Here is a 27,619-nt window from a genome sequence, read left to right on the forward strand (position 1 = left end):
AAGGATGAGAGCTGGGTTCCAGAAGAACTATGTGGAATGGAAATTTACATCTCACCAAATTCTTTCTTGTAATATTCACATTTTAACAAATGAACCAAATAAAGTATGCCTCTCAGCCTAGCAAACGTAGAATATTGATCAAACAAAACTGATTTAGATAGTCATAAATTTGACTACTGACAGGAGTAACTGGATAAATAGTTATCTCCATAGTTTCATCTTACTTTTCATTCAAGCTTACACACATTTAGAATGTGTCTGGAAGAACCATCTGCCTTGGATAGCTGGGTTTTGTGTCATCTTGTAATAGTATATTCATAACTTTTTGGTCATCATCTGCTATAATACAAAAACAACCAGATCAAATATAATCCCAGGAGACTTTTGTTTAAAAGGAAAAATGGGGAGTGTGTTACTGAGAGGGAGAAAAGAGAGGAAAACTGAGTGTCGTTTCTGCCCTTGAGAACTGAAGATAGACAGATCAGCAAAATCAACCCAGAAGGAGTTTGGCGAAACAAAGGAAAAGTATTATTTTGACTGCTTCATTTTAAATTGATCTGAGAATAATCATCAAATATGTGTAATTTTGTTAAATATTACTTTGATTCTGGAAGGGACAGAGTGACTCACAGAAAACTGGAGTTAAATCTTTGCCAATGCAAGTGTGAATATTTAAAATGTGAATATTTTTGATGATGCTATAGCATTCCCAATCTTTCTGGAATTAATCTTGCTGTGGTGGTGTAATTGAGTCACTGACATTTTCAGTGCAAAAATTGCATAAAATATAAATCATAAGGAAGGCAATTAGGCACATATTTTCACAGATTCATTTCTCATCTTTTCTTTCATTTCCCACAGGGTAAATGGGAAATTAGTAGCCCTGAAGGTGATCAGGCTGCAAGAAGAAGAAGGTACACCTTTCACAGCAATCAGGGAAGGTAGGCACTCATGTTTGTGTTTGTATGAGGCTTAAAATGGTATGGGCTGGTTTTAATGTCCATTGTTCTTTCTCTTATTGGACTCTGTAGGCTGAGGGGTCAGAAAACCTTCAGCAGACATTGGGAAGATCAAGGTTGGAGCAATGGGAAAAAAGTTACAGAGATTTATTTCAATCAGTAAGTTACAAGGGAGGCTTTAGGAAGGAGGAATGTAGTCTGAGTCTCTCTCCAGGCAGAAACTTGAGAAAAAGTTAAGCTGAAAACTAACCAAAGACAAAATGTGCTGGGGGCCTGGCTCAAATGGTCCAGTGACTGCCTAGTAAGCCAAAGGCCCTAGCTAAAAAAGCAAACGAAGAATCCAGTACTTCTTAAAATCCTGTCACATTCTGTTTAATTTTGAAGACTTTTGCATCATCTGTTCTTCATTGTATTTTAGTTTATCTCAGCGTATTCCTATTTATCTAAACCAATCATCGAGTTTGTCAGTTACTTTATTTTTACCAAATAAAATAGATCTCTCTCTCTCTTACTTCATTCAACCTTTTCGTAGCAGATTGCACACCAGTAGTTGAAACATTCTGTTCAGTAACCTCAGATTTTCCAAGGAGGTAGGTCTTCCTTTCTCCTGTGCTCACCACTTCTGTTTTTCTCCATATGCTATTGTGTAAGGATTTCTTTTTTTGGGGGGGGGGCTCCGGTTGTGGGGCCTGAACTCTGGGCCTGGGCGCTGTCCCTCAGCTCTTCAGCTCAAGGCTAGCGCTCTACCACTTGGGCCACAGCGCCACTTCTGGCTTTTTTCTTTTTGCTTATGTGGTGCTGAGGAATCGAACCCAGGGCCTCAGGCATGCAAGGCAAGCACTCTACAACTGAGCCACCTTCCCAGCCCATGGATTTCTCTTACAATAGTAGAAGAAAAGAAAAGTAGTAAAATATTTGTTACATATAAAAAAGGCTCACTGGCTGAGATGGGATGTTAGATTCTTATTGAGTTCTGGAGGAAGGAAAAATTGTCAGTGTTACTCAGTTTGTTGCGGGTAGACCTTGAATGTGAGAAAACAGGAGAGGCACAGGAAATAGAAGACCAAAAATGAAGTAAAAAAACAATGAAACTGACTAGCAGGTATGGGCCCTAGTCTGTGGGTTATACTCTAGAATTAACCATTTTAACCTTGTTGTTGTTGCTGCTCCAGGTTTAAGGTTAAGATATATTGCAGTCATAAACTGCATTTTTATTTATTTATTTATTTTTAGTCATAACAGTGTTTTTATTTGAGAGAAAAGAACTTTTCACTGGCTAGCAATGGGACAGGTTGAGGAAACAGGCAATTATGTGGGGAGGTGACAGGAAGGTGGTAGGGATACCACCAAACAGGACAGGGGCCTTGAATGACAGTTCAAAACCTCAAGAGGTGGGCTTCACTCACAGTACAACCCAGATCCCAGGGGACACCACAGCTGGTACAAAATCATAAGGGGTATCCTGACCTTTCCACAATGGTATGGAGGTATATAGGAGGGAGGGACAGACAGATGGATGATGGTGGTTGAGGCAAACTGCCCTCTCTCCTGCAATACTGAAAGTGAACAGATCCCACAAGGATGGCTGGCTCTGGATCTACCTTTGCAGTGGCGATGTGGAACCCAAGGTAAACCAACACCCTTGTTGGCCTCACCTGGCTCCTCACCTAGCCTCAGGACCTCTGTTCTCCCTTACTTTTATACTACACTGCCCCAACTCAGCCCACCCTCTCCTCCGCCTCAACCAACCAATGCCTTGCATACACCTCCAATCCCATGGCTCATCTGTGGAGAAACCAGTCTATTCTAGAAACCATTAAATGGCAACTCCTTTGTGCAACTACTTAAAGATAACAAGTAAACCTTAAAAAAGGATAAAATTTATAGAATTTACTGTAATGGGTAGGTTCAAGGACAGAAGCAAGCAAGTGATCAAAATTGAAGTTGTTATGATATCCTTGTTCATAGTATGTGACTGTGATATCAAGGTACCTGGTCACTGGAAAGAGGATTCAAGACAGCACAGGGAATAAAGCATACAATGAACTTTGGCACACTGAGGGCTGAGCTTGAATGCTAATAATACTTTATTGTAAGCTTTGAGATGAACTTGGGCTGCAGTTGTGCTGTAGAATGAAGGGCTGCATAGGTGAGAACTCTTTTGGTGGTTAGTAGGCCTCTGAATGCTTTTGAGCTGGGTTGATCAGGAAGAGAACTGTGATATTAGATGGTGATCTGTATTAGATAAAAGAAGAAACTGGAGGCTGATGATAAATGAGTCCTTGAAAGTATTAAAAATTAGAAATTATGGATTTGTTAGGAGGCAGGAATAAAATTGATCCTGAGAGAAAAGGTCAAAGCTATGTAAACTGTTGATCATAGATGATATTTAAGAGAAATATCAATAGTTTTAAGTTTTTGTGAGTAAAAATATGGTGCCAGAGATAGCTTGTCAGTGCATGAAGAACTGTTTTCAACACTTCTTTTCAATGCTTCTCTACTTAAGTCTTCGGATTATCCCTTTGAAGAATTTCCCTTTTTGTTTTATAGAATTTATATTGTTTATAGAATTTATACTATAAATATAACATTTAGGCCCAGAAAGGACAGATAAAAAATTTGCCTAAGAAGTTGGACCTTGCCTAGACCTTGTTAGAATTCAAAATATTATAATTACTTAAGTTTTTGAAGAGGTTTATTTTGAATCCATGAGACATCCATAGGAAAATGTCTTGTTGGTGACATGGGAGTGGAGTTAATACAAGAGTTTAGAAGTTAACATACACAGTAGATTAAAATGGTCCTTAGGAAATTGAATATAAATTTCGGAATTTTTAATTGTGAAAATACCGTACAGAGTGGTTACAATTACATGAGCAAGGTAATGAGTACATTTTTTTTTATCAAGCATTGTTGCCTCCTCCTTTGTTTCCCCTTCTCATCCCCTCCCATCTTCTGCCCCCCCCCCCCCCCGGCAAAACCGTAAAGTTCATTTTTTGACATAATGTCTTGTACATCTCATTATAGCAATGGGTCCACCTGTATCCCTATTTAAATGATTTCTTTTTTCCCTTCCCCTCCACAAATTATACCAACATCAAATACAGTGAAAGCAGGGGTTATACAATGGGGGAGGGACAAAAGCAACAAAAAATAATCTAATAAATATGTTAGAAACAATCACAAGAAAGAAAAAAAACATTTGAATCCTTATTTTGGGATTCATTTCGCCTAACATCAACTTATCTGACAGTTTCTACTTGACTCAGACATATACTAGTAATTGCAAATAAGGGAAACCATGGGACCTATGTTTCTTTGGCCTGGCTTACTTCACTTAATACAATTTTTTCCAAGTCTTTACATTTCCTAACAAATGGGGCAATGCCATTCTTTCTGATGGGGGCATAGAATTCCATTGTGCAAATATACCACATTTTCTTGATCCATTCATCTACTGAGTGGCATCTGGGTTGGTTCCATATCTTAGCTATGGTAAATAATGCTGCAATAAACATAGTTGTGCTGGTAGCTTTAGTATGGTCTTGTTTGTGAACATTTGGGTAAATGCCCAAAAGTGGGATTGCTGGGTCATAGGGGAGTTCTATGTGGAGTCTTTTGAGAAACCTCCATACTGCTTTCCAAAGTGGTTGAACAAGTTTACACTCCCACCAACAATGCAGTAAGGTTCCCTTCTGTCCCCTCCAGCATCTGTTGTAATTAGAGTTCTTTTTTTGGGGGGGGCTCCAGTCATGGGCCTGAACTCTGGGCCTGAGCGCTGTACCTAAGCTCTTCACCTCAAGGCTATCGCTCTAGCACTTGAGCCACAGGGCCACTTTCGGTGCTGAGGAATCAAACCCAGGGCCTCATTCATGCAAGGCAAGCGCTCTACCACTGAGTCACCTACCTTGCCAGCCCTCGAGCTCTTGATTATAGCCATTCTAACTGGGGTGAGGTGGTATCTCAATGTTGTTTTGATTTGCATTTCTTTTATGGCTAGGGAGGTTGAACATTTCTTCATGTGTCTATTGGCCATCCTTCTTTCCTCTTCAGGGAACTTTCTCTTTAAGTCTTTAACCCACTTATTTATTGGGCAGTTGTTTCTTTGAGGATTTGTTGTTGGGGGATTTAATTTTTTGAGTTCCAGGTATATTTTAGATATGAGACCCTTGTCCATTGTATGGCTAGTGAAGATCTTCTCCCAATCTGTGGGCTTTCCTATGTCCTTTGCCATGCAGAAGCTCTACAATTTCATGCAATCCCATTTGTCCAACTTTTCTTTGATTTGTTGCGTTTCCGGGTCTCTATTAAGAAAATTTTGGCTCTGTTCTTTTCTAGTTCTCTCTGCTCTCTCTCTGCTTTTTTTCTCTCTCTGCTCTCTCTCTGCTCTCTCTCTTCTCTCTCTCCTCTCTCTCTGCTCTTTTCTAGCTGTCTCTGCTCTCTGCTCTCTCCTCTCTCTCTGCTCTCTCTCTCTGCTTTTTTCTAGCTCTTTTCTAGCTCTTTCCTCTCTTTCCCAGCTCTCTCTCTTTCCCAGGCCTTTCCCAGCCACGTGGAGTGCCAACCTTGTCTGGTCCCAGCAGGTCTACTGAATAAACCTACCCCTTACCTGAAAAAAAAAAAAAGAAAATTTTGGCCTGTGCCTAGGAGACCTAGGGTTTCTCCTTTTCCATCCTGTAATGTTTTCAGAATGTCTGCTTTGACTCCGAGGTCTTTGATCCACTTGGAGTTGATTCTGGTACAGGGTGATACATAAGGATCTAGCTTTAGTTTTCTACAAGTAGTTAACCAATTTTGCCAGCACCATTTACTGAAGAGGCTGTCTTTCTTCCATTCTATTTTTTTAGCTCCCTTATTGAAGATTAGATGGCTATAGGTCTGTGGGTTCATTTCTTGGTTTTCAATTCTATTCCATTGGTCCTGAGGTCTGTTCTTGTGCCAGTACCAAGCTGTTTTGATTACTATGGCTTTGTAGTTTAAAATTTGGTATTGATATTCCTCTAGCACTGTCCTTTCTGTTAAGGATCTTTTTTGCTATTTGGGGTCTTTTATTGTTCCATATGAATTTTTGGATTGTCTCTTCTATTTCCTTGAAGATTGAGGTTGGAATATTGATAGGTATCACATTGAATTTGTAGATATCCTTGGGAAGTATTGCCATTTTCACGATGTTGATCCTTCCAATCCAGGAGCATGGGAGGTTTTTCCACTTTCTGAGTTCTGTTTTGATTTAAATTTAGGATTTTTTTAAAGCACTGATTAAGGATTTATTTGGTTCACAATTCTGGAGGCTGGGAAGTCTAAGAGCATGGCCCTACCATCTGAATAGGTTGGTTCATTTTTCTGTGTCCTTCCATTCCACAAGGCAGAAGGACAAAAGGGAAAAGTAGGCATGAAAGCAAAAGACAAGAGACTCATTTAAGGTCTTTGAAACAGAGAGTTTGATTACAAGACATTGGAATGATGGAAACCTCATGAGTATTCAAATGCTTGGTTTTGATTCTGTCTTTGTCTGTATTACTCTACTAGGATGATGTGTGAAGGTTCTACACAACTGGTATTCTAAACATCTTGAATGATGTCTCATAGTTCTGAGTTCTGCTAAGTCATAGGTCAAGGTTCTATGACCATTCTTTCTTTTTGTTTTGTTTTGGTTTTGAGGCTTGAACTCAGGGCTATCACTGAGTTCTTTTGCTGAAGGCAAGTGCTCTACCACTTTGAGCCACAGCACCGTTCTTGTTTTCTGGTAGTTGGAGCCAAGCATCTCACAGACTCACAGTCTCACAGTGATCCTCAAGTCTCTGCCTCCTGAATAGCTAGGATTACAGCAGTAAGCCACTAGTGTCTGGCTGTATGACCATTGTTTAGACCTATGAGGGGATAATCGGTTCTAGGCCTCCTTTCTTGGCTTGGAGATGTCTTCTTTTGTTTTCCCATGGTCTTCCTTCTGTGACTGTCCATGTTCAAATATCTTCATATATATATATATATCTTTATTGTAAAGGTGATGCACAGGGAGTTACAGTTACATAAGTAAGATAATGAGTACATTTCTTTCTACACACTGTTATCCATTCCCTCATTTTTTCCCACTTACCACTCCCTACTGCCCTCCCCACCAAGTTATATAGTCCATTTCCTTCATGGTGTCAAGTGAGTATCATTGTTGTATTAGTTCGCCCTTTGTTCTGCTGTTTCTGTAATTCACTTTCCTTTCCAAGGATTGGATAAACTTACATGCAAGACAAAGGGTTCAGAAAACTAAAACAGAAAAAATAGAAATAATTGCATACAAGACATAATAAGAACCTCTTGTTTCCAAATCTTAGAATTCATGTTGATACCCTTTATTATATATAGTCATATGCACTTAGTAATTGGGCTGTTGTGATCCCTTGTTAAGAATATCATAGACATATTCTAGTTATTACAAATGAGGGAAACCATGCAACCTACTTTTCTTTGGGATTGGCTTACTTTCAAATACCTTCTTTTTATAAGGATATCAGTCGGATATGAGTCATACTGGATTGGAGTCCATCTTATTGGCTTTGTTACCTTTGTAAATTACCTCTGTAAATGTCCTATCTCAAAAGTCACAAAAACAGTCCAAAAACTGTGGTTAAAGCTTGAACATACAAATTTTGTGGGTGGGATGCACAAGCCAATAAAATTGCTTAGTAGTAATGCTACTTGTTGAATTATTGAAATGTGCCTTCCAATTCTTACAAAGTGTCTACTTCAGCACCATGATTTAATTTCCCAAGAAGTGAGATATTTTATTGTTGTACATATCAAAAGTGATAAATCTGATTACAAAATAACATTCATTTTTCCTTTGCATGCAGTATTTTAGGGTTTCCCTAATAAAGTTTAAATTCTAAGTGATGGCTAGTAATGGCAAAGTGACTTTATGGTAGTACAAAGGATTAAATTCTAGGGCATCCCTGTCTTTCACAGTTAATTTTTCTGCTGTTTATGTGTGGCAACAAAAGCTATTACTATTTCAAAGCTTTTCTCTCTTTTCTATTAATTCTTCTATAAATCATGCACAGTAAGTCCTGTGTGCATTTAGTGGTAGGACTTGAAGAGTGTGAGGCCCTGAGATGCATTCATTTTCCACTGACAGGGTTAGCTTCTGCTCATTCGGTAGAGAGGTAACACTTGAATTTGAATTTGGCTCTGTTCTGGTCAATGCCTATTCTCCATCTGTGAATAGCAGGGACACAGAATGGGGACCATGAGCAGTAGTTTTCAAATAGATGCTTTCCTCTTATAGGATTAGGTAGGAATTTACATTTTAACACATAATTTTCATTTAAAGTGGAAATCCTTAGCAACTGTAATCTTACCTAGATTTGTATCCAGAGATGGACTTTTTGAATATCATCTTCTCCAGCTAGAGTGTGTAATGGCTTAATTCAGGTTCAGGAGCTTTGAAACTTACTGTCTTTGATGACATCTTAGAAAAATTACATAGGTCCACTGAGGGCCAGCTTTTGTATTTAATTTAGAATCCTTATATTATTCCATTATGGTTTGTGGTGTTCCTCACAAGAAGTTAGGAGATATGAAAAGATTTGAGCAGGAGTGGATAATAGGTCTTAGGCTGTCCTATCGTTAACACAACTTCCTTACTCTGTGATATGTTCGATAGAATGTTTTGCTCTAGCATTTTCTCAGACCAGGAAGGTAGGGGTACACTTTTCATGCACTTTATATATTTTTGAATACATTATAGTTTCTATAGGCAGGCCTAAAAATAAGCCTAAATATTCTGATAAAGAATAAACTTAAATCAAAGTAGTAACAATTTCAATAGATAAGTTTTTAGCATATCCTTACAAATAATACATGCATAGCAAAGCTTATAGACTCATTTAATTCTCTCAAAATTTAGTACTATTCTTTATTGTATTTTAGTGTGAAGGAAGTTAGGCATGTGAAGGTTAATTCATTTGTGTAAGGTCACAGCTAGTTTTTTGTAGATAGGAAAATTAATCCTGTAAGTCATACCAAAGGCCTACACTTAAACATTCCAGTATGACAGAGAAACTTTAAGTAGAAATTTTGAATTCGTGTTTCATTTTAATTCCTTACAAATGATTCTGTTATTATTGCATCATAAAAGAGGGATTTTTTTGGAGGGGACAAAGGAATATTTTTAATTAAGTGATGGTAATTATTAATAAAGATAGATGAACACTACTCAATTAGCACAGGAAAGGATCAAAAAGAGGAAATAACACATATTCAGAATATCTCCATAAGTTTCACTTGTTCTTTTTCTCTTTCTCTATATTTTGTTTTTTTAAAATTATTTGTTCTGTTGAAATTCTATGGGAATAGTTTAGATTTCCAGTAGTAAATGGTGCTACCAAGAAAGACAGTAGTAGCTGAGAAGGAGATTAAGGAAAATAATGCCTCATTTAACTTAGATAGTAATTGGAAATAACTAATCTGCTCATATAATGAATTATTTGATCCTTTGTTATTAGTTTTGAATTCTACAATAAACATTTCTAAGAATGTAAGCCTGATATGTAAATTACATGAATTGTTGTTTTCTACATTTGTTAGTGGTATGTATGAGATAAAAAATAAAACTGATTTTAATAAAACAATTCTAGATATTAGGCGGCTGAGATCTGAGGACTATGATTTGATATGAGCTTGGAAAGTAAAGTACATGAGACTCTTGTCTCCAGTTAACTACCAACTTTAAACAACAACAACAGCAACAACAACAAGAAAACAACTGAAAGTGGAGTTGTGGCTCAAGTGGTAGAGTACTAATCTAGAGCAAAAAAGGCTCAGGGACATGCCCCCTGCCCTGAATTCAAGCCAAAAGCAGTGTGGACACGTAGTGTTTGGCTGCTATGTTGATATCATTTCTTTGTATTTTAAGTTTATTCATTATGTTTACTTTTTAAAAAATTAACCATACTTTTTAAAAAAATTAACCACTTCCTTGAAGCCATACTGTGTAATTATTTGTGAAAACTGAAAGTGAGGTTTGATATATAATTGAGTTAAAATTCAATTGGTAGTTCACCAACTGAAGTTTCATGTTCAGGATGTTATGTCACTCTTCTAGGTAGGGCTGCTGGGATACATTATCACAAACTTAGTAGTTTACATTTGTATGGCTTTAGATGCTAGAACTCTAAAAGTTATTAGCAATAGAAGAAAATCTTTACTAGGGCCTGGCAGTCTTAATTAATTACATACTAGTACAATTCTTCCTCTGTCTTAAATGTGGCTTTTTCTGTGTGGCACTGTGTGCCTTGCCTTCTTATAAGACACCATGCATTAGATGTCCATGCTACTTGGATCTAGAATGGCTCTATTTTCATTTAGCTAATTTTATTAAATGTGAAGAGTGTTCACAAGTAAAGTTATAATTTTAAGTCCTAAGTGGATATGAAATTTTTGGAATTAGTATTCAATCCAATACAATATTTATTCCTCTTAGTTTGACTGACACATTGGTAGAAAATAGTGGACTGAGCCCTACATTTCATCTTTAAAACCTTCGGTGAAAATGAACTGTTTAGTAGTTTTGATAACATTTGTCATTGTTTTCCATTTACTGAAGTTTTACATATAGCAGATGAATGAATACATTAACTTTCCCCAAGGTGACTTGGGTCTTTCAATATTCATTTATTTTTTTAAGACTATTGTGAATCATTCGTGGATGATTGAATGACTCATCAGATCCACCTAGTGTGGAAAATAGATTATATCTTGTCATGGCTTTGAACAGGGTTGAAATGTTGGTAGTTTGGGGTTAGAAGGAGGAAGAACTGATATAGTGGGAATCTCAAAATCTACTAAGTGGAATGATAAAGGTCTACTTCCATAATTCTATAAATTGGTTGTTGGGGTTTCCAATACATTTACTCAAAGATAAACAAATCGTTTAAGTAGGGATACATGTGGACCCATTGCAACAATGAGATGTATAAGATGTTATGTGGAAAAACGAACTTTACAACTTTGGCTGGGGGGTGGGGCAGTGGGGGAGGGTGGGAGGTGAGGGGGTGGGAGATGGGAAGGGGAAACAAAGGAGGAGGCAACAATGCTTGATAAGAAATGTACTCATTATCTTGTCCATGTAATTGTAACCCCTCTATACGATATTTTCACAATAAAAAAAATTAAAAAAAGATTTGCTTGCAAAAATTAGTACTTCAGCATATATGTAGGATTAATTGATAGGTATATAATCATCTTTGGTTGTAATCTAAATCATTATCAGATTCCTGGATGCCAGAGCACACTTTCTCTGTCACCTTTCCAGTGCAGAGAACCTTTACCACAGGGAACTCAGGAACTCAGGCCTCCCATCCTCTCCCACTCCACTGACCTGGGCACTTTCATGCTTAGGCTCCTAGAAACTACATTTTTGTCTCCCATGAGGCCCTCACTCTTTTGCTCAGGACGAGTGCTCTACTGCTTCGAGTCCTATTTTTGAGTAGTTGATAAAAAAAAAAATGAGGGTAGAGATAATACTGTTCAAAAAGAAATATACTCATTACTTGATTTATGTAGCTGTAATCCCTTTGTACATCTTTAAAATAAAAACTAAATTACAAAAATGAGTCTCATGGAGACTTTTCTGTACCAACTGGCTTTGTGATGCTCAGCTCTCAACCTCCTGAGTAACTAGGATTACAGGTGTGAGCTACAGGGTCCTGACTTGGAAACTACTTTTGAGGGGACAAAGAGGACAAGTCAGTCTCCTTGTGTAAATTTCCATATGTATCAGAACTGGAAGAAGATGTTAGAGAGGAGCTTGAGAACTTAGCTGTTGGTTACCAAGTTTTGTCAATTTCAGTGTATGAATTGCTCATCATCTAGTAATGATTTCCAAATTAATAAGAATAATATAATCAGGATTTTTTATTATCTTTTACCCTGTATTAATGCAATAGATGATAGGCAAAATTATGTATCTCTTTATGTCTTGGAAACTTTAGGTTTCAGCATTTTGAATTCAGCTGTTTTATTGAAGAGAGAGAGAGAGAGAGAGAGAGAGAGAGAGAGAGAGAGAGAGAGAGAGAGAGAGAGAGAGAGAGAGAGAGAGAGAGAGAGAGAGAGAGAGAGAGAGTATGTGTGTGTATAATGATGCTAGACCTTGAATTCAGGGTCTAGACACTATCCCTGAGCTTTTGGGCTCAAAGCAAGTGCTGTACTACTTGAGCTACAACTCTACTTCTGGCTTTTTGGTGGTTATTGGAGATTAGAGTCTTTTGGGTTTGTTTGTCTGGACAGGCTTCAAATTGTGATTCTCAGATCTCAGTCTCTTGAGTAGCTAGTATTACAGGCATGAACTATAAGCACCTGACTGTCAAGAATTTTAAAGCTCCAGGGGTACCGTGGTTACTTGGAATGCATGAATGCTATATGAATTAAGGTGGGAATTAAGCAGACTTTACAGAATACTTCACTGAGGAGTTTTTCATTTGTGTAGTGATAGGGCTCCAGCTGTACGTTTGATTCTTCTTCTTCTTTTATTTTGTTAGTCTTGGGCCTTGAACTCAGGGCACTGTCCCTGAACTTCTTTTTGCTCAAGGTTAGCACTCTACCACTTGAGCTACAGACCCACTTCTGACTTTTTCTGTTTATGTGATACTGAGGAATCGAACCCAGGGCTTCATGCATAGTAGGCAAGCACTCTACCACTAAGCCACATTCCCAATCCCATGTATGTTTGATTCTTATCAATAAGTTCATGTCCAAGAGGCAATCAGTCTAGTAGTTAAGATGGTTAAGTGTCAGGGATCTGAAGCACTGAATTAAAATTTTGCCTGAATTCCTAACCATATGATTTTGAGAAAGTTTAAAACTTTTTGTATTTTACTTTCCATTTTTATAAAACACGGTGAAAATACTTAATAAATTATTGTGACATTATATCCATTAAATATAAAAATGAGGCCAAAAAACAAATAAGGACTAATGAAAAATGTTTTGGAAGTAAAAATGTATTAACATTTATTGAAAATTCAGGAAAATATATTGGGATTTTAAAAAGATCTGAAGACTATCAGAAGCATTTCGTCTCTTACATCTTAGAGGTTAAGTGATACAGTTCTATTGATTTGGTTCTGTATTTTCTCTGCCTCATATTTTAGTCTCTTATTGGAAACATCTTTCAGCAACCTGGAGATTTTGATTTTTAATATATATATATATATATTAATGCATAGGTGTATATATATGTAAATGCACACATACATATGCATTTATATGTTTGTGAATATATGTGTGTATATATGTATGTGTATATCTGTATTTTTATGTACTTCATGAGAGCTTTAATTCAGAGTTTCATACTTGCTAGGCAGGTACTCTCTCTACTGCTTGATCTACACCTTAAGCCCTTTGGCTCACCTTGATTTTTAGATAAGGTCTTGCTTTTTGCCTAGATGGTCCTGGACCACCATCTTCCTTTTTATGCTACCCACCATAGCAAGTATTCCATCATGTCCATATTTTCTCCTGAGGTGGGGGTCTCATTAATCATTTTCCCAGGCTGGTCTGGAACCTCCCAGTCTCAGTCACCCATGTAGTGAGGTTAGCAGTTGTCATGCCATTGCATTCAGCTACTGAATAAGATAGGCTATTGTGGACTTTTTGCCTGATCTGGTTTTGAACTATATTTTCCTGATCTCTACCTCTTGGGTAGCTAGCCTCACAAGTGTCAGTCACCATCACCCAGTTCAACTCATTGATAAGAGTCAATAATATGTTGGTTAGAAGCTGTGGGTGTCTGGTAGGGGACATTGGTTTGTTGGCTTCACTATACAGTGGTGGCGATAAGTTATTTTTTCCCTGTGGTAGGTCAGATGTAAGAATATGGACATCTTTATTGGCAGGAAGATTCAATTTCCACAGGGAAGAATTATTAATCTCCTCCTATATGATTTAAATTTGCTGCCTACTTTATGAGTACCCAGTAAGAGATAGATGTTACAAGGAATTCTCACTCTTCAACATGTATTTATTGAAGCTCCCTAGTTTTTAGTTCAGGTCTTACAGGTAATGTAGAGGAACTAAAAGGTATTTGAAACACTTAGGGGCACCCCAAATTGTACGTATTTCTTTCAAAAATCCCTTGGCAGGAAATGAATATATGGGATTTCAGAGGAAAACTTGGTAAAGACACAAATGTGCCTTAGAACAGAGAGTTTGATGAATAGGAGTGTTCAGATGACTTCCAGGAGTTTGGCTTGTGTAATGGGATGAACAGAAGAGCCAATGATAAGACAAGGACTGTGAGAGGAAGAAAAATAATATGGGTAGGATACTGAATTCAGTCATAGACATGGCAGATTTGAAACAACATCCATGTGCCAATTGTTCACAGGGTGTTGTAATTTATATAACAGGTTAATTTTATGTAAATTAAAGACCTTATTGGTCATATTCAAGTCCATGATCTGGTTTATTTATTTTTTAAACATTATGAAGATGTTATCTTTATTTTAGTTATCATAAAGCTGTACTATCAGGGAATTCTTGTCCAAGGTTACGTAAAAATATAAATAGTAGTTACAGAGTTGAGCTTGCATTTAACTGGTAACTGGTGACTGGGAAAGTATCTAGCATGCAGTACAGAGATCCAATGAGTGGATGGATAAATGCAAAGTCCTTTCTTAATTTTTTTTTAATCTTTAAGCAGTTGTACAAAGGGGTTTCAGTTCAACACATCAATTTCTGAGTACAATGAATCTTGATTAACATCACTGCTTCATTATCTGCCCCATCTGTTCCCTCAAGTCAAAGTCCATCCTTTTTATTCTATACATTATCATTATTGAGACAGAAATTCATGATATACAGATGTTTTTAGTTTGCTAAGAATCAGAGAGATGAGGTTGGGAAAGCACTGCAAGTTAAATCAGAAAATGTTAAGTTCTGGTGATGTCTGTATTACAAGATGTGATCATGAGCAAGCGCTTAATATATTTCATCTTCTGTTTCTTCATTTTTGAAATGAACTTACACTTTTAGAGTATTTTGATTAAAATAATAGTACTATCATGAATCTTTTACCTGGGAAGAATTAGTGATTGTATAACCAGTGTTCTCCATACATACGGACAGTAATGTGATACAATTTTATTATGTTAAATATTTCTTCTAAAACCCATTAACAATAATCCCTTTTATCTGTCCCTACAAAAATTAACATGGATTGCTTCAGAGCATTTTATAATTGACAGCAAAATTTTATAAATAGAAGACAAAAATCCTATGCCTAGTCTGTGATTCTAAATAAACAAGTAAATTGCCACAATTGTTATTCTTTGTAAGTCTGAATAATTTGGCGATTATCTCTCAACTGATATCAACAAAAATTTATAAACTGTTAGATCGTATGATTTTAAATCTGTGGAAGTCATGTTTTGTCATTAATTTTAAAGATTAAAATTTGTTTTTAAGCAAGAAATTGATTTCCTAGCTTCCTTTAAGTTTGCAGAAATGTACTCTACATTTTATCTTTTATTTTTGTCAAGTGGAAATAAAAATTGAGATCACTAATTTTATATTTAAGACATTTTATAAGTATTATGTGATGAGTTCGCCTCAGAATGCATTTTTAACTATCTAAGACTCCCTATGGATTCTTGTATTTTATTTTAGTAGTTATATCAAGCAGTTGCCATTCAACAGAGCAGTTTATAGGTCCAGGGCCTCTTGATCAATGTCACCCTTTTACAGCGCTCAACCATCGCTCCCACCCCACCCCACCACTTCCCTTTCTTTTCTTAATTTTAGGTTATGTATTGAAGTTTTTTGCCTTTTACAAAGCAATTTATGTATATAATACATCTTGATCTTTGTCATTCCTTGAACATTCCCCTCCCGTCTGCCCACCAATTTCCTTATGCATATACATATGCATTCTTGCCTGAATTCTATCGTTTCACCATTCATTCTTCTTGCCCCCTCTTCTCTTGACCCCCCTCACAACTATCCATTTCCTAGTTTTCATTTTGTTAAGCTTTGACTTAGTCTTTCTAACATATTTCACTATTTTTGTTCTCCATACATTCTCTTATATTTCAGTTAATTCATGTGTGCTTACTTCTAGATTAATAGGCACATTCTAGTTCCCCCTCATTAGGAAAACCATGCAACCTGTGCTTCTCTGCACCTGGCTTACTTTACTTAAAATAATTCTTCCCAGGTTTTTTTTCCATTTCCTTATTAATGGTTCAATGTTGTTCTTTCTAATGGATGAGTAGATTTCCATTGAGTATATACCACGTTTTCTTGATCCATTTATCCACTGAGGGTCATGTGTGCTAATTCTGTATTTTGTCCACAGTGAATAAAGCTACAATAAACATGGCTGTGGTGATGGCTTTAGTGTGTCCTTCTATGTGCTCTATGAATCTTTCAGTTCTTACCTTGCCAGCCTTTCAAAAATGCCCCCTCATATAATCCTATATTAGCCTGTAGATATTATCTCCATGTTGTAGATGGAGAAGTTGAAACCTACAGATAAGTAACTATCCTTTGACACACAATGTCTTATTAAAAAGGATTTAAACTGAGATTTTTAACTGTAATAGATTAACTTTACTTAAAAATTTCCTTGGCAGCCGGGCGCTTGTTGGCTTACATCTCCTTATAATCCTTGTTACTCAGGAGGCTGGGATCTGAGGATCGAGGTTCAAAGCCAGCCCAGGTGGGAAAGTCTGTGAGATTCTTTTATTTTTATTATTATTGTGAAAATATAGTACAGAGGAGTTACAATTACATAGGCAAGATAATGAGTACATTTCTTATCAAGCATTGTTCCCTCCTCCTTTATTTCTCCTTCCCATCCCTTCCCATCTCCCACCCTCCTCCCCCCACCCCACCCCTCTCCCCCCTCTCCCTCAGCCTCCCTGCCAGAGTTGTAAAGTTCGGTTTTCAACATAATGACATGTACATCTGATTGTTGCAATGAATCCCTGAATCCCTATTTAAACGATTTGTTTTTGCCCTTCCCCTCCACAAAGGATGCCAACATCAAATACAGTGAGAGCAGGGGTTATACCTTGGGGGAGGGACATACAAAACAACAAAGAAATCATCTTATAAATATGTTAGAAACAATAGCATGAAAGAAAAAATATTTGAATACTTACCTTGGTCTTCATTTCACCCAACATCAACTTATCTGACCTTTTCTGCTTGTCTCAGATATATACTAGTTATTGCAAATAAGAGATTTTTTTGCCATTAAAAATAAAGCAGATATATCATGAATATTGGAACAAACTTTCTAGAAAGAAATTTAACAGGCTCAGAAAAAGTGGACATAAATATAGGAGTACTAACTTAAATATGGAAGCTTCAAGGGCAGTCTTAAATAATGTAATACCTTAAAAAGGCAAAATCAAAGTTAAGCAAAAGAAAACACCTGGATGTGGATACTCAGAAGGTGTGGGTTGAGGCCAAGGGGAAAGGAGGAGGACAATGAAGAAGAAGAGGGGGAAATGCAGAAAAGAATCCAGTGTATTATGTCCTACAAAATTAAGAAGAGTGAAAGAAGGGGTGGGAGCGAGAATGTTGAAAGAGGTGTCATTCATCAAGATATATTGCATTCATAAACTACTTTCTTAAATGGCAACACCTTTATATAACTACTTAAAGATAATAATTTTTTAAATGTCATAAAATTATTACATTAATTGGAACTCTTATTATCCCAAATTGCTCAATGAATCACAATTAAGAGACACTCAAAGAGAACCAATATCATATTTGTCATAGTAAAACTATTTATAAAACACAAAGAAAGAAACATAGGTCCCATGATTTCCTTTATTTGCAATATCTAGTATATGTCTGAGTCAAGCAGAAAAGATCAGATAAGTTGATGTTAGGGAAATGAACCCTAAGATATGTATTCAAATGTGTTTTTTTTCATGCGATTGTTTCTAACACATTTATAAGATTATTTCTTCATTGCTTTGTATGCCCCTCCCCCACAGTATAACCCCGGCTTTCACTGTATTTGATGTCGGTATAATTTGTGGAGGGGAAGGGGAAAAACAAGTCGTTTAAATAGGGATACAGGTGGACCCATTGCAACAATGAGATGTACAAGTCGTTATGTCAAAAAGGAACTTTACAACTTTGGTTGGGGGGGGGAGGGGGACAGGCAGAATTGGGTGGGGGGCAGGGGGAGGATGGGAAGGGATGGGAAGGGGAAACAAAGGAGGAGGCTACAATGCTTGATAAGAAATGTACTCATTATCTTGCCCATGTAATTGTAACCCCTCTGTACAGTATTTTTACAATAAAAAAAAACACAACGAAAACAATCTTTAAGACAGGATGAGTAAAACAACTCAGGGCATGCAGAGGAAATCGTGATTAAGAGCTGACCTTTCCTGTAAATCACTAGAGACAGAAAAGCAATGTATTGAGCTATTCATATGCTTAAAAACAAAAACAAACAAACAAACATGTCAACTAAAATTATATATCCAACAGAAACTATCTTTCCAAAAGGAAGACTAAAAACATTTTGAGATCAGCAAAGCCCGAAGACATACTGAGGGAAGCCAGGGGATGTGGGGAGAAAAGGAGGAATGAAAGGGAAGCAAAAAGGAGGGAAGGGAAGGGAAAGGAAAGAGGGAAAGGAAAGAAGAAAAGAGGCATTAAACAATACTTAACTTACAGAGGAGAAAAAATAACGATTATAAAATGATGGTATGTGAGTAAATATAAAGATTCCATAAATACATTATTCTTTTTTCCTCTTAATTTGTAAAAAGACTATATTGTTCAGCATAATAATTATACCATGTTGTTGGATATCAAACATGTATGAAAGGTTTACAGGTGAGACTAATAATGGAAAGGAGGGGAGAAAAAATGGGAACGAAGCAATTGTATGTAATAAATATTAGGCCAGTATTATTAACCTGAAGTAAGGTAAGCAGTAAGTTTGAATTCTTAGAGTGACCAAACAAAAAATAAAAAATATTTAAAAATTAAATAGAATTTAAAAATATGTTATCAAAAAGGGTGACATATGGAAGGAAATAAAGTTGCGCCATAAGAAAAGAAAACATGAGATTCAGACTCCTAACATGACTGTGTCTTTGTGCGGAAATGAAAACACATTTCTACACAGAGACATTTGCAACAGTGTTCCTAACATTACTACCTGGAATATTCCTATTCAAGAAACCATCCAGATGTCCATCGCTTGTTGAAATTAACAACTGGTAGAATGTTTCAGCATGTATAAACCTCAACGGTATTATGTTGAATCAATGAAATATGGTTGCATGTATACAGGGTTATCAGAAAAGATCTATCTATGACATGGGAAAGCTGCTTGGCATTGTGTTTGGGAGTGAAGACTGATTGTAGACACAGGTCTCTGCTGGAGTGAAAATATATCAATACTGAATTCTGCCTATGATTGTATAGCTCTTTAAATTGATGAAACTAATGACGTATACACTTAAAATGAATGGAATTTGTAGCAGGCAGTATTCAACTCAGAACTATGACAATGGTTGCAGAATTACACATACAGAATTGTTTTTAATTTTGTATAATTTTAAAAATTAAAGGTGTATTTATATACTCAGACAAAGATAAAGATTGTGTTAACACTAGCACTTTGTTCAGAAATAAAACTTATTGTTGAATATAATCTCATGTAACTGCCATCTCTTATTCTCAAGAACCTTAAATTATATTAACGAAGGTAAATAAACATTTTTGATTAAATTACAAGGTTGCAATTACAAAGTCTGTTGAAGGGAAAGAGTAAGACAGAAACCTGACAGGAGCCAGTTATTAGACAGTTATCAGAATGCTTTCTAGGGGCTCCTGTTGTTGCTATCCAGCCTGTCTTCGCAAGACAAGAAACATAGATCACATTTCACATCAGAGACTTAAAAAAATCAGCATTGCTGTCAGTTTTTGAAAAACAGTTTTAATCAGAACACACTAGCTTGTTCAGTGAGAGAAAAGAACCCAATCAAGCAAAAATAAAAACACCTAAAAACTTATACAGACAAAAAGATGATTGAAAATGGCCACTGACAGGTTGAGCTTTTATGACTCCGTCAGGTAGAAGCATCCAGAGAAGCTGATGCCTGAAGGTGAATCTCTTTTTTCCTTTTCAAGCCTGTGTCCCCCTCCTAGGTCTTCTGATTATTTCCACTGGGCCCATCTTTCAAGATCTGCTTAAAACACTACAGCTTCCCTGAAATCTTTTTGGCTTTTATAGATATGAGGTCTTTTTTTTTAAAATTATTTTTTAAATTATTTTTATTTTATTTTATTTTATTTTATTTGAGAACATACTGTACAGAGGGGTTACAATTACATGGGCAGGATAATGCATATATTTCTTACCAAGCATTGCAGCCTCCTCCTTTGTTTACCCTTCACCTCCCTTCCCAGCCTCCCCCCTCCCCCCCACCCAATCATACCCCCCTCCCCCCCACACACCGACATTGTAAAGCTGGTTTTGACATGACATTTTGTACTTCTCATTGTTGCAACAGGTCAACCTGAATCCTTAAACGACTTGTTTGTCCCCATCTCCTCCACATGTTATACTGACATCAAATATAGTGAAAGCAGGGGTTACACTGTGGGGGAGGGACATACAAAGCAACAAAGAAAAAATCTTATAAGTGCGTTAGAAACACATGCATGAAAGAAATGAAAACATTAAAATACATATTTAAGGGTTCGTTTTCCTAACATCACATTATCTGACCTTTTCTGCTTGACTCATACCTATACTAGATATTGCAAATAAGGGAAACCATGGGACCTATGTTTCTTTGGGCCTGGCTTACTTCACTTAATATAATTTTTTCCAAGCCTTTCCATTTCCTAACAAATGGGGAAATGTCATTCTTTCTGATGGAGGCATAGAATTCCATTGTGTATATATACCACATTTTCTTGATCCATTCATCTACTGAGGGGCATCTGGGTTGGTTGAGGTCTTTTTTTTTTTTAATGATCACCTTTGTTTGCTTTTTTTGTGTTCATATAAGTTATCTTTTAGTACCACATGTATTTTATGATATGGTCAGTTGAGTTCAATTAAAAACTACTGATAACTTCTTGGCACTTTGTAGGGCTTTAGTGTGATGCAAGCATTGAATAGTCAATTCCCTACTCAAAATGGAGCCAATTCAGAATCCAATTAGTAATAAAAATTTTTCTGAATGAAAAGAGGAAGGAATCACTATTGTGATCTTGAAAGAGACAGGGTTTAGTCTGAGGTTTCACAGTAGATAGGATTCCAAAGAAGAAATGAATGGAGAAAGACAGCCTGCTAAGGTTGCTGGCTGAACTAGAAACTTCTTCCCTGGCAGCAACCTTCCTACCAGTTTGGCACAAAGGGAATTAGATCGCTTGGCAGTGGGCTTCATGGGTTCTTTGCTAAAGGTTTTCTAATGGAAACTCAAACTGTTCTCATGTTTCCTGTTATGAAAAATTTAATCTGCATATTATTCTGGGCAAGTTTTAGGACTTCTTTTGAATTGTTTATGGTATTAGTGATTTTGTTATGATAGCCATTTGCTTGACCGGATGGTTTAACGAGATTTAGGCCTCATTGGTGATGGGTGATAAGAAAACTAGGTGTCCGAGGAGTCGATCAAAATGTCACGATGCTTTGAAAAAGGGAGATAGAAAAAATATAGCAGAACATGTCTTATTCAAGGGGCATTAGAAATTTCCAAGAACCATTTGAGTGTCTTACTAAGTCAGAGTGAATTGGAGTTGATAGAACCATTTACAGACGGAAGGAAGTCCAATATGGCAGCAGTTGTTTGGGCCGTGGCTACTGAGGTCATGCTCTGTTATGTTGAACCTGATATGCCAGCTCTTCGTCCTAGGATTTACTGAATCACGGGGCACAAGAGTTGTGAAGAGCATTCGAAATTACATAATCTGGGCCTTTCATTTTACAAATGAGCCACTGAGTTCTAAGAAGAAATGTTGAAACATCATCAGGGTCCAGGCTTGGAGTGAAAGTTCTGAGAGTCAACACTGTCTCTGAAGTCTGGCAGTGAAACACATCTTTTAAATGTAGCTCTCACCACAGATTCTATCTGATCTCTGTGTGAAGTGCCAAAAAAAAATAGGCCATTCTCTGTATTTCTTATTTTCTTATGACATTTTGGAATGTGGTGAGACCCTTAGTAAAATCATCAAATAATTCTTATTTTAATTTCAAAAAACCAAATTAATAGCATATGTGAGGTACAATGTACCATGTAGTATATTGTGGGAAAAGTTTAGATGTAGAGAGTCAAAGGAAACTTTAGCATGGGACATTTATGTTTTTTGGATACATGCCATCCTGGCTAAGTCACGGCGTATACTCAGGAGAATTGAATTGATAGTAGTACTATTTTAAAGCCTCAGCAATTTGAACAGAACCCAAGGAAAAGAATTAAAGGAAATAATAAGCACAATCTTGGCAGTGGGTCTGTTATCTATGAGCTGATTCTCTGGGTATTTTTGTCATGTAGTTTAGGACTGGTGAGGACCAGAACAAGCAGTGGAGGTCAGTTTTAATAATGATAACTTTGTTTTACAGAAACATTTATAATTGTAAATTTTTTTATGGAGACTGGCATTAAATTTTCAATAGTTAAAAGGCACTTAAGAGCACTTCCTCCCCTCCCCCATCCTCCCTCCCAAGAATTGTTCCAGTGTCTTCTATGATGGGCTGAAACCCGTGGAGTTTGTTCGTTTAAGGTGACATGTATCAGATGTATGTATGAGTGTATGTGTGTGTATGTATATACCAATACTGAGCATTCAGCTTAGGGCCTTAATACTTGCTAGGCAGGCACACTATCCCTGAACTATGCTCCCAGTCCTTTTTTAGGTGTATGTATGGGCCAAAATCTTCTTATTTTAAGCTTCCTGTCACTAGATCACAGATGTGTGCCAACACAACCAGCTGTTGATTGAGAAGGACTTTTCTTTCTGAGACTGTCTTCAAACCTCAGTCCTCTCAATACCAGCCTCCCATGTAGTTAGGATTAGAGGCATGAGCCACTGGACACCTAGCTGATTTTTTTAAAGTGCTAAACACATAACAGTCATATTTCTGCTCCTCCTTCCCTCCCTTCTTCCTTGACTCCCTTTTACCTTTCCTCCCTTTCTTCCCACATCTCTCTTCTTCCTCTTCTTCCACTTGCTTCTCCTTCTCTTTTTGGGGGGTGGGGACCGGATCTCAATATGTAACTCAGGCTGATCTCAAATTTAGGATCCTCCTGTTTTATTAGCCTCTTAATTCTGGTATTATAGGTGTGTTCTATCATGGCTATAGCGCATACTACTTTTTAACACTTTCAACTATAAATATTATAAACCATTGAGAAGCAGTTAAATGCCTTTTTTAAGGACTAAGCTATTTTATTTGAGCAAAACAATTTGGTATTTATTATTTCTAAAAATAAAATTAAACTCTGCCAAACCTTAACACATCCACATTTAATAATATCTTCTAATCCAAATACAGATGTTAATGTGGCAAATGATCATTATATACTCAATGCAGACTTAAAGCATCACTCCTGAAAGTTTCACAGTTAACAAATAAAAAACATGAACAGGTTGTCTTAAAATGGTTAAGTTATAAGTTGTCAAGAATATACAGAATTACAAAGTCAGGTATTTTTTAAATCAAAATACTGAAACTATCACGTTATCAACATTTTATATGAGGAATACAATTACAGAAAATATTTGCAAAATTATTTTGTTTTCATGTATATTCTGTCATATTTACTTTGACCTAGAATTATCAGCATACAAATCTACTTAAAAATATCCACATATACAAATCTACTTAGTCTATAAATCTACTTAAATATCCACATACAAGTCTACTTAAAAATATCTACATATAAAAAATTGAATTGCCCTACAGAGAATCTGTCATAGGGACTAAGTTCTCAAGGTGTTTTTTGTTGTTGTAGTTTGTTTTTGCTGGTCCTGGACTTGAACTCAGGGCCTGGGTGCTGTCCCTGAGCTTCTTAATGCTCAAGGCTTGAGCTCTACCACTTGAGCCACAGTGCCACTTCCTGGTTTTTCTGAGTTATTTATTGGAGGTAAGGGTCTCATGGACTTTTCTGCCTGGGTTGACTTTGAACTGCGATCCTCAGTTCTCAGTAGCTAGGATTACAAGTGTGAGCCATCTGCGCCCAACTCAGTTAAACATTATTACTGACTAAAACTTTCGAGTTGATTTGGATGTGGGATAATTTTCCCCTGCTTGTCTTATGCTAACACATTTGGAATACTGCAGATATAGGTGGATGGATGGTAGTTAAGGCATCTGATTTCCCATTATCTACCCATTCCAACCAGCAGGTTGTAAATCCATAGAGTTGATGATAAGGCAGATAGAAATCTGGTTGAAACTTAACAAACGTCAGTAATTTGCTACTCACTTGGTCAGATACTGTAGATGATTACCTCAAGTTTCTTTTCTGGCCTTATTATGTGCAGTCTACCATAGCTTGCTTGTTGATGTATTAGGAAACAATCTAAACATGCCTGGCAGGAATTCACTCACAACCAATTCAATCTTTTAAAAATGGATTAACCAAATATTAAACATTCTGCTATTTCATAAAGTAATTAATATGACAGAACTTAATGATACTTTACATGATGGAACAAGTGCAAAAGAAAAAAACATTAAAGGATTATTCTAGTATGAATGCTAAACTGAACGTAGGAAATGAATGGCAGTATAGCTGCTATATTACTCAGTTGGTTTTCAAATACATGCCATGGGGTTTTCAGAATTGAAGATAACTCTCAATTTAGCTACAACTTGAATAGCTGTAGTTCTGGATACTTCTTTTATGTCTTGAATATTTCTCCCTCAGTAGTAGTTTACTGGAAACACTTGACAAGTAAGCATATGAGGGTATAATTTCACACTGACTTGAACTTAAAAATGAAGTCATGGAATATACTGAGTGAACAAGCAGTGCATTTGGTTTGCTAGAAATATTTTCCCTCCACAATAAAGTCTGTCCAGTTTAAAGGAAAAACAACTGGCATTAATTCTTACAGCATTTAATAGGAAGACCTACTTTCTTTAAGGAAAACATTCGTTAATCCTTAAATATTTTGAGTAGAACAAAATAAATCATAACTCCAAAGAGAAAATGGCTGATATTTTTGAATGTATGCAATTTGTTGCCAAAATTTTATTTGATGCATGCAGATTGCTGTATTTGGAGAAAAAATGTGACCAGAGAAAGGTATGAGCATATTATTTGTATGATTTGATAAATATGTGGGACTTTGGGGCTTCATAAAACATCTAGGCAAATTCTGAAGTAGAATGATATATTGCTTATGTCTATTTGTGGAGTTGTTAATGAAAGCTTTATGTGTCATTGGAGGCCAGTATATAGCCTCTTACATTTCAGAGATGATGTATAATGCAAGAGTAAATTTGAGATGACAGTTAAAACACTAAGATTTTCAAACCTATAGACCTTTCTTATGAAAAGTGTTTGCTTTGCTTTGGTTACAAGGAAGTAACTGAAATGATTGCTGATGTGAATGCAATCCAGAGAGTATCTAGTAAGCCTTATTTAAAGCTAATATTTCCAGAATACAGTTTTTCTATATATATATATATATATATATATATATATATGCACATGAATATACACATACTCCTACAAATTAACCTCTTATTTTAGGCAACTCATATTTAATAAGTTCAGTTTGTTTATTGCCTTTCCCTAGTGAGAAAGATTTACAACATATTTTAATTACTGTTAGGCCTTTGATTTATGGAATCACTCTGAGCAATTTGTAGTGAGAGGAGACATTTTTAAATGTTTTTAATGGCCCTTTAAGATGAATATGTTTATATAAGAAGCCAGTCTTTTGCAAGCTCCCAGATTTGTGAAGGAATGTGTTAATCCATTCCTATTTGGATGAGAGAATTTCTAATACCTAATTTTCCTTTTTCTGGAATAGAAACAGTTATTCCTTTTTCAGATAATACCTTCCTAAAAGAATAATCAAATCAGTACTCTATAATTTGATAAAAATACATTAACTCAAACATAGGAACCAGCTAACCTATTACAGAACTTTTGAAATAAACAATTACAATCTTTTCTCTCAAAAGGTTACCAGTGGCTTTTCAAAACTCATTACCTTTTCAAATATTTGATACCTTTTGCCATTTGACACCATTTGCTGCTATCAGTTACAACTATCTCTTTCCTTAGATTCTGTTATGCCATGCATTTCTGAGAGTGTTTGTTTGGAATTTGTTTGAGGTTCTTTTGGTTTGTATCCTAAGATTCTGATGTTAAAAAAAATAAGAATAGCCAGTTAACTCTGTATTTCATGTAACTGATAAATAACCTTTCTTTTTAATTGTAAGAATGACCTGTATAGCTTAAAAGTACTCCTATCATCTTTGTGTGGATGGACCTTCCTTCCTTCCTCCCTCCCTCCCTCCCTTCCTTCCTCCCTCCCTCCCTCCCTTCCTTCCTTCCTTCCTTCCTTCCTTCCTTCCTTCCTTCCTTCCTTCCTCCCTCCCTTCCTCCCTCCCTCTCTCTCTCCCTCCCTCCCTCTTTCTCTTTTCTTTTCTTTCTTTCTTTTCTTTTCTTTTCTTTTCTTTCTTTCTTTCTTTCTTTCTTTCTTTCTTTCTTTCTTTCTTTCTTTCTTTCTTTCTTTCTTTCTTTCTTTCTTTCCTTTCTTTCCTTTCTTTCTTTTTTTTCTCTTCCTTCCTTCCTTCCCTTTCTTTCTTTCTTCCTTCCTTCCTTCCTTCCCTCCCTTTCTTCCTTTCTTTCTGTTCCTTCTTCCTTTTTTCTCTTTCTCTTATCTTCCTTTTTCTTTTCTCTCATTCCTCCTCTCTCCTTCCCTCCCTCCCTCCCTCCCTCCTTCCTTCCTTCCTCTCTCTCTCTCTCTCTCTCTCTCACACACACACGCACACACACACACACACACACACACACACACACACACACACACATTTTTGCTTGCTTGCTTTTGCCTTGACTCTTTCTAATTACTAATGAAGTTAAAAATCTACCCTGATAACACCAGACCTGTCTGTTCTTCCCCAATCCACATGTTTCTTTTGCCTATTTCAGGCCTGATTTTCATATAACTCTAGTGGAATGTGATATTACTCTCTTCAATTTCACACCAAACAAAACTCTATTCTGACTGCGCTGTACCAAATATCCTGTTTTCAGAGTTAGCTTGTGTTCACTGACTCATAGGTTTATGCTGGGCTCATATTAGATTCCTCTTTTTTCTTCATAAGTAATCTAAATTTTCATCTAAACATGCTTCCACTCTTCTATCTTTTTAGATTCATTGCTATTAATTACTGAATATAAAAGAATAAAGCGGTCTCTTTATTCATGTGCCCCTTCTTTCAGTTTATCTTACTTTCTGCCAGTATGTCAGTTTTTGTTTTTTTAAACAATCTTAGGTCAGGTTCTCTGGAAACAGACAGAGTCACATACAGTTTTGTTTGAGGAATACAGCAGGGTGGGCAGAGAGAAAAGTTGACCTACAATGAAGTTGTAGCTTATCTTCTTCCATAGTAGGCTTTTCAGGTAGCAAAAGGCCAGGTTGTGATTCCT

The 27,619-nt window shown here is 36.4% G+C and overlaps 1 protein-coding gene across 6 annotated transcripts in view; it reads left to right on the top strand.

The window, feature by feature from the left end:
• Positions 1–27,619, top strand: part of Cdk14 (cyclin dependent kinase 14) — a 558,419-nt gene that overhangs the window by 163,488 nt on the left and 367,312 nt on the right. For all 6 annotated transcript variants that reach the window (XM_069996437.1, XM_069996440.1, XM_069996441.1 and 3 more), the window contains one exon: positions 862–941. In XM_069996437.1, coding sequence (XP_069852538.1) covers positions 862–941 — 80 coding nt within the window. The remainder of the gene's footprint in view (positions 1–861; positions 942–27,619) is intronic.

The sequence above is a fragment of the Dipodomys merriami genome, unplaced genomic scaffold (genome assembly GCF_024711535.1).
Source record: "Dipodomys merriami isolate MVZ:Mamm:240054 unplaced genomic scaffold, mDipMer1.0.p SCAF_5, whole genome shotgun sequence".
Classification (NCBI taxonomy): domain Eukaryota; kingdom Metazoa; phylum Chordata; class Mammalia; order Rodentia; family Heteromyidae; genus Dipodomys; species Dipodomys merriami.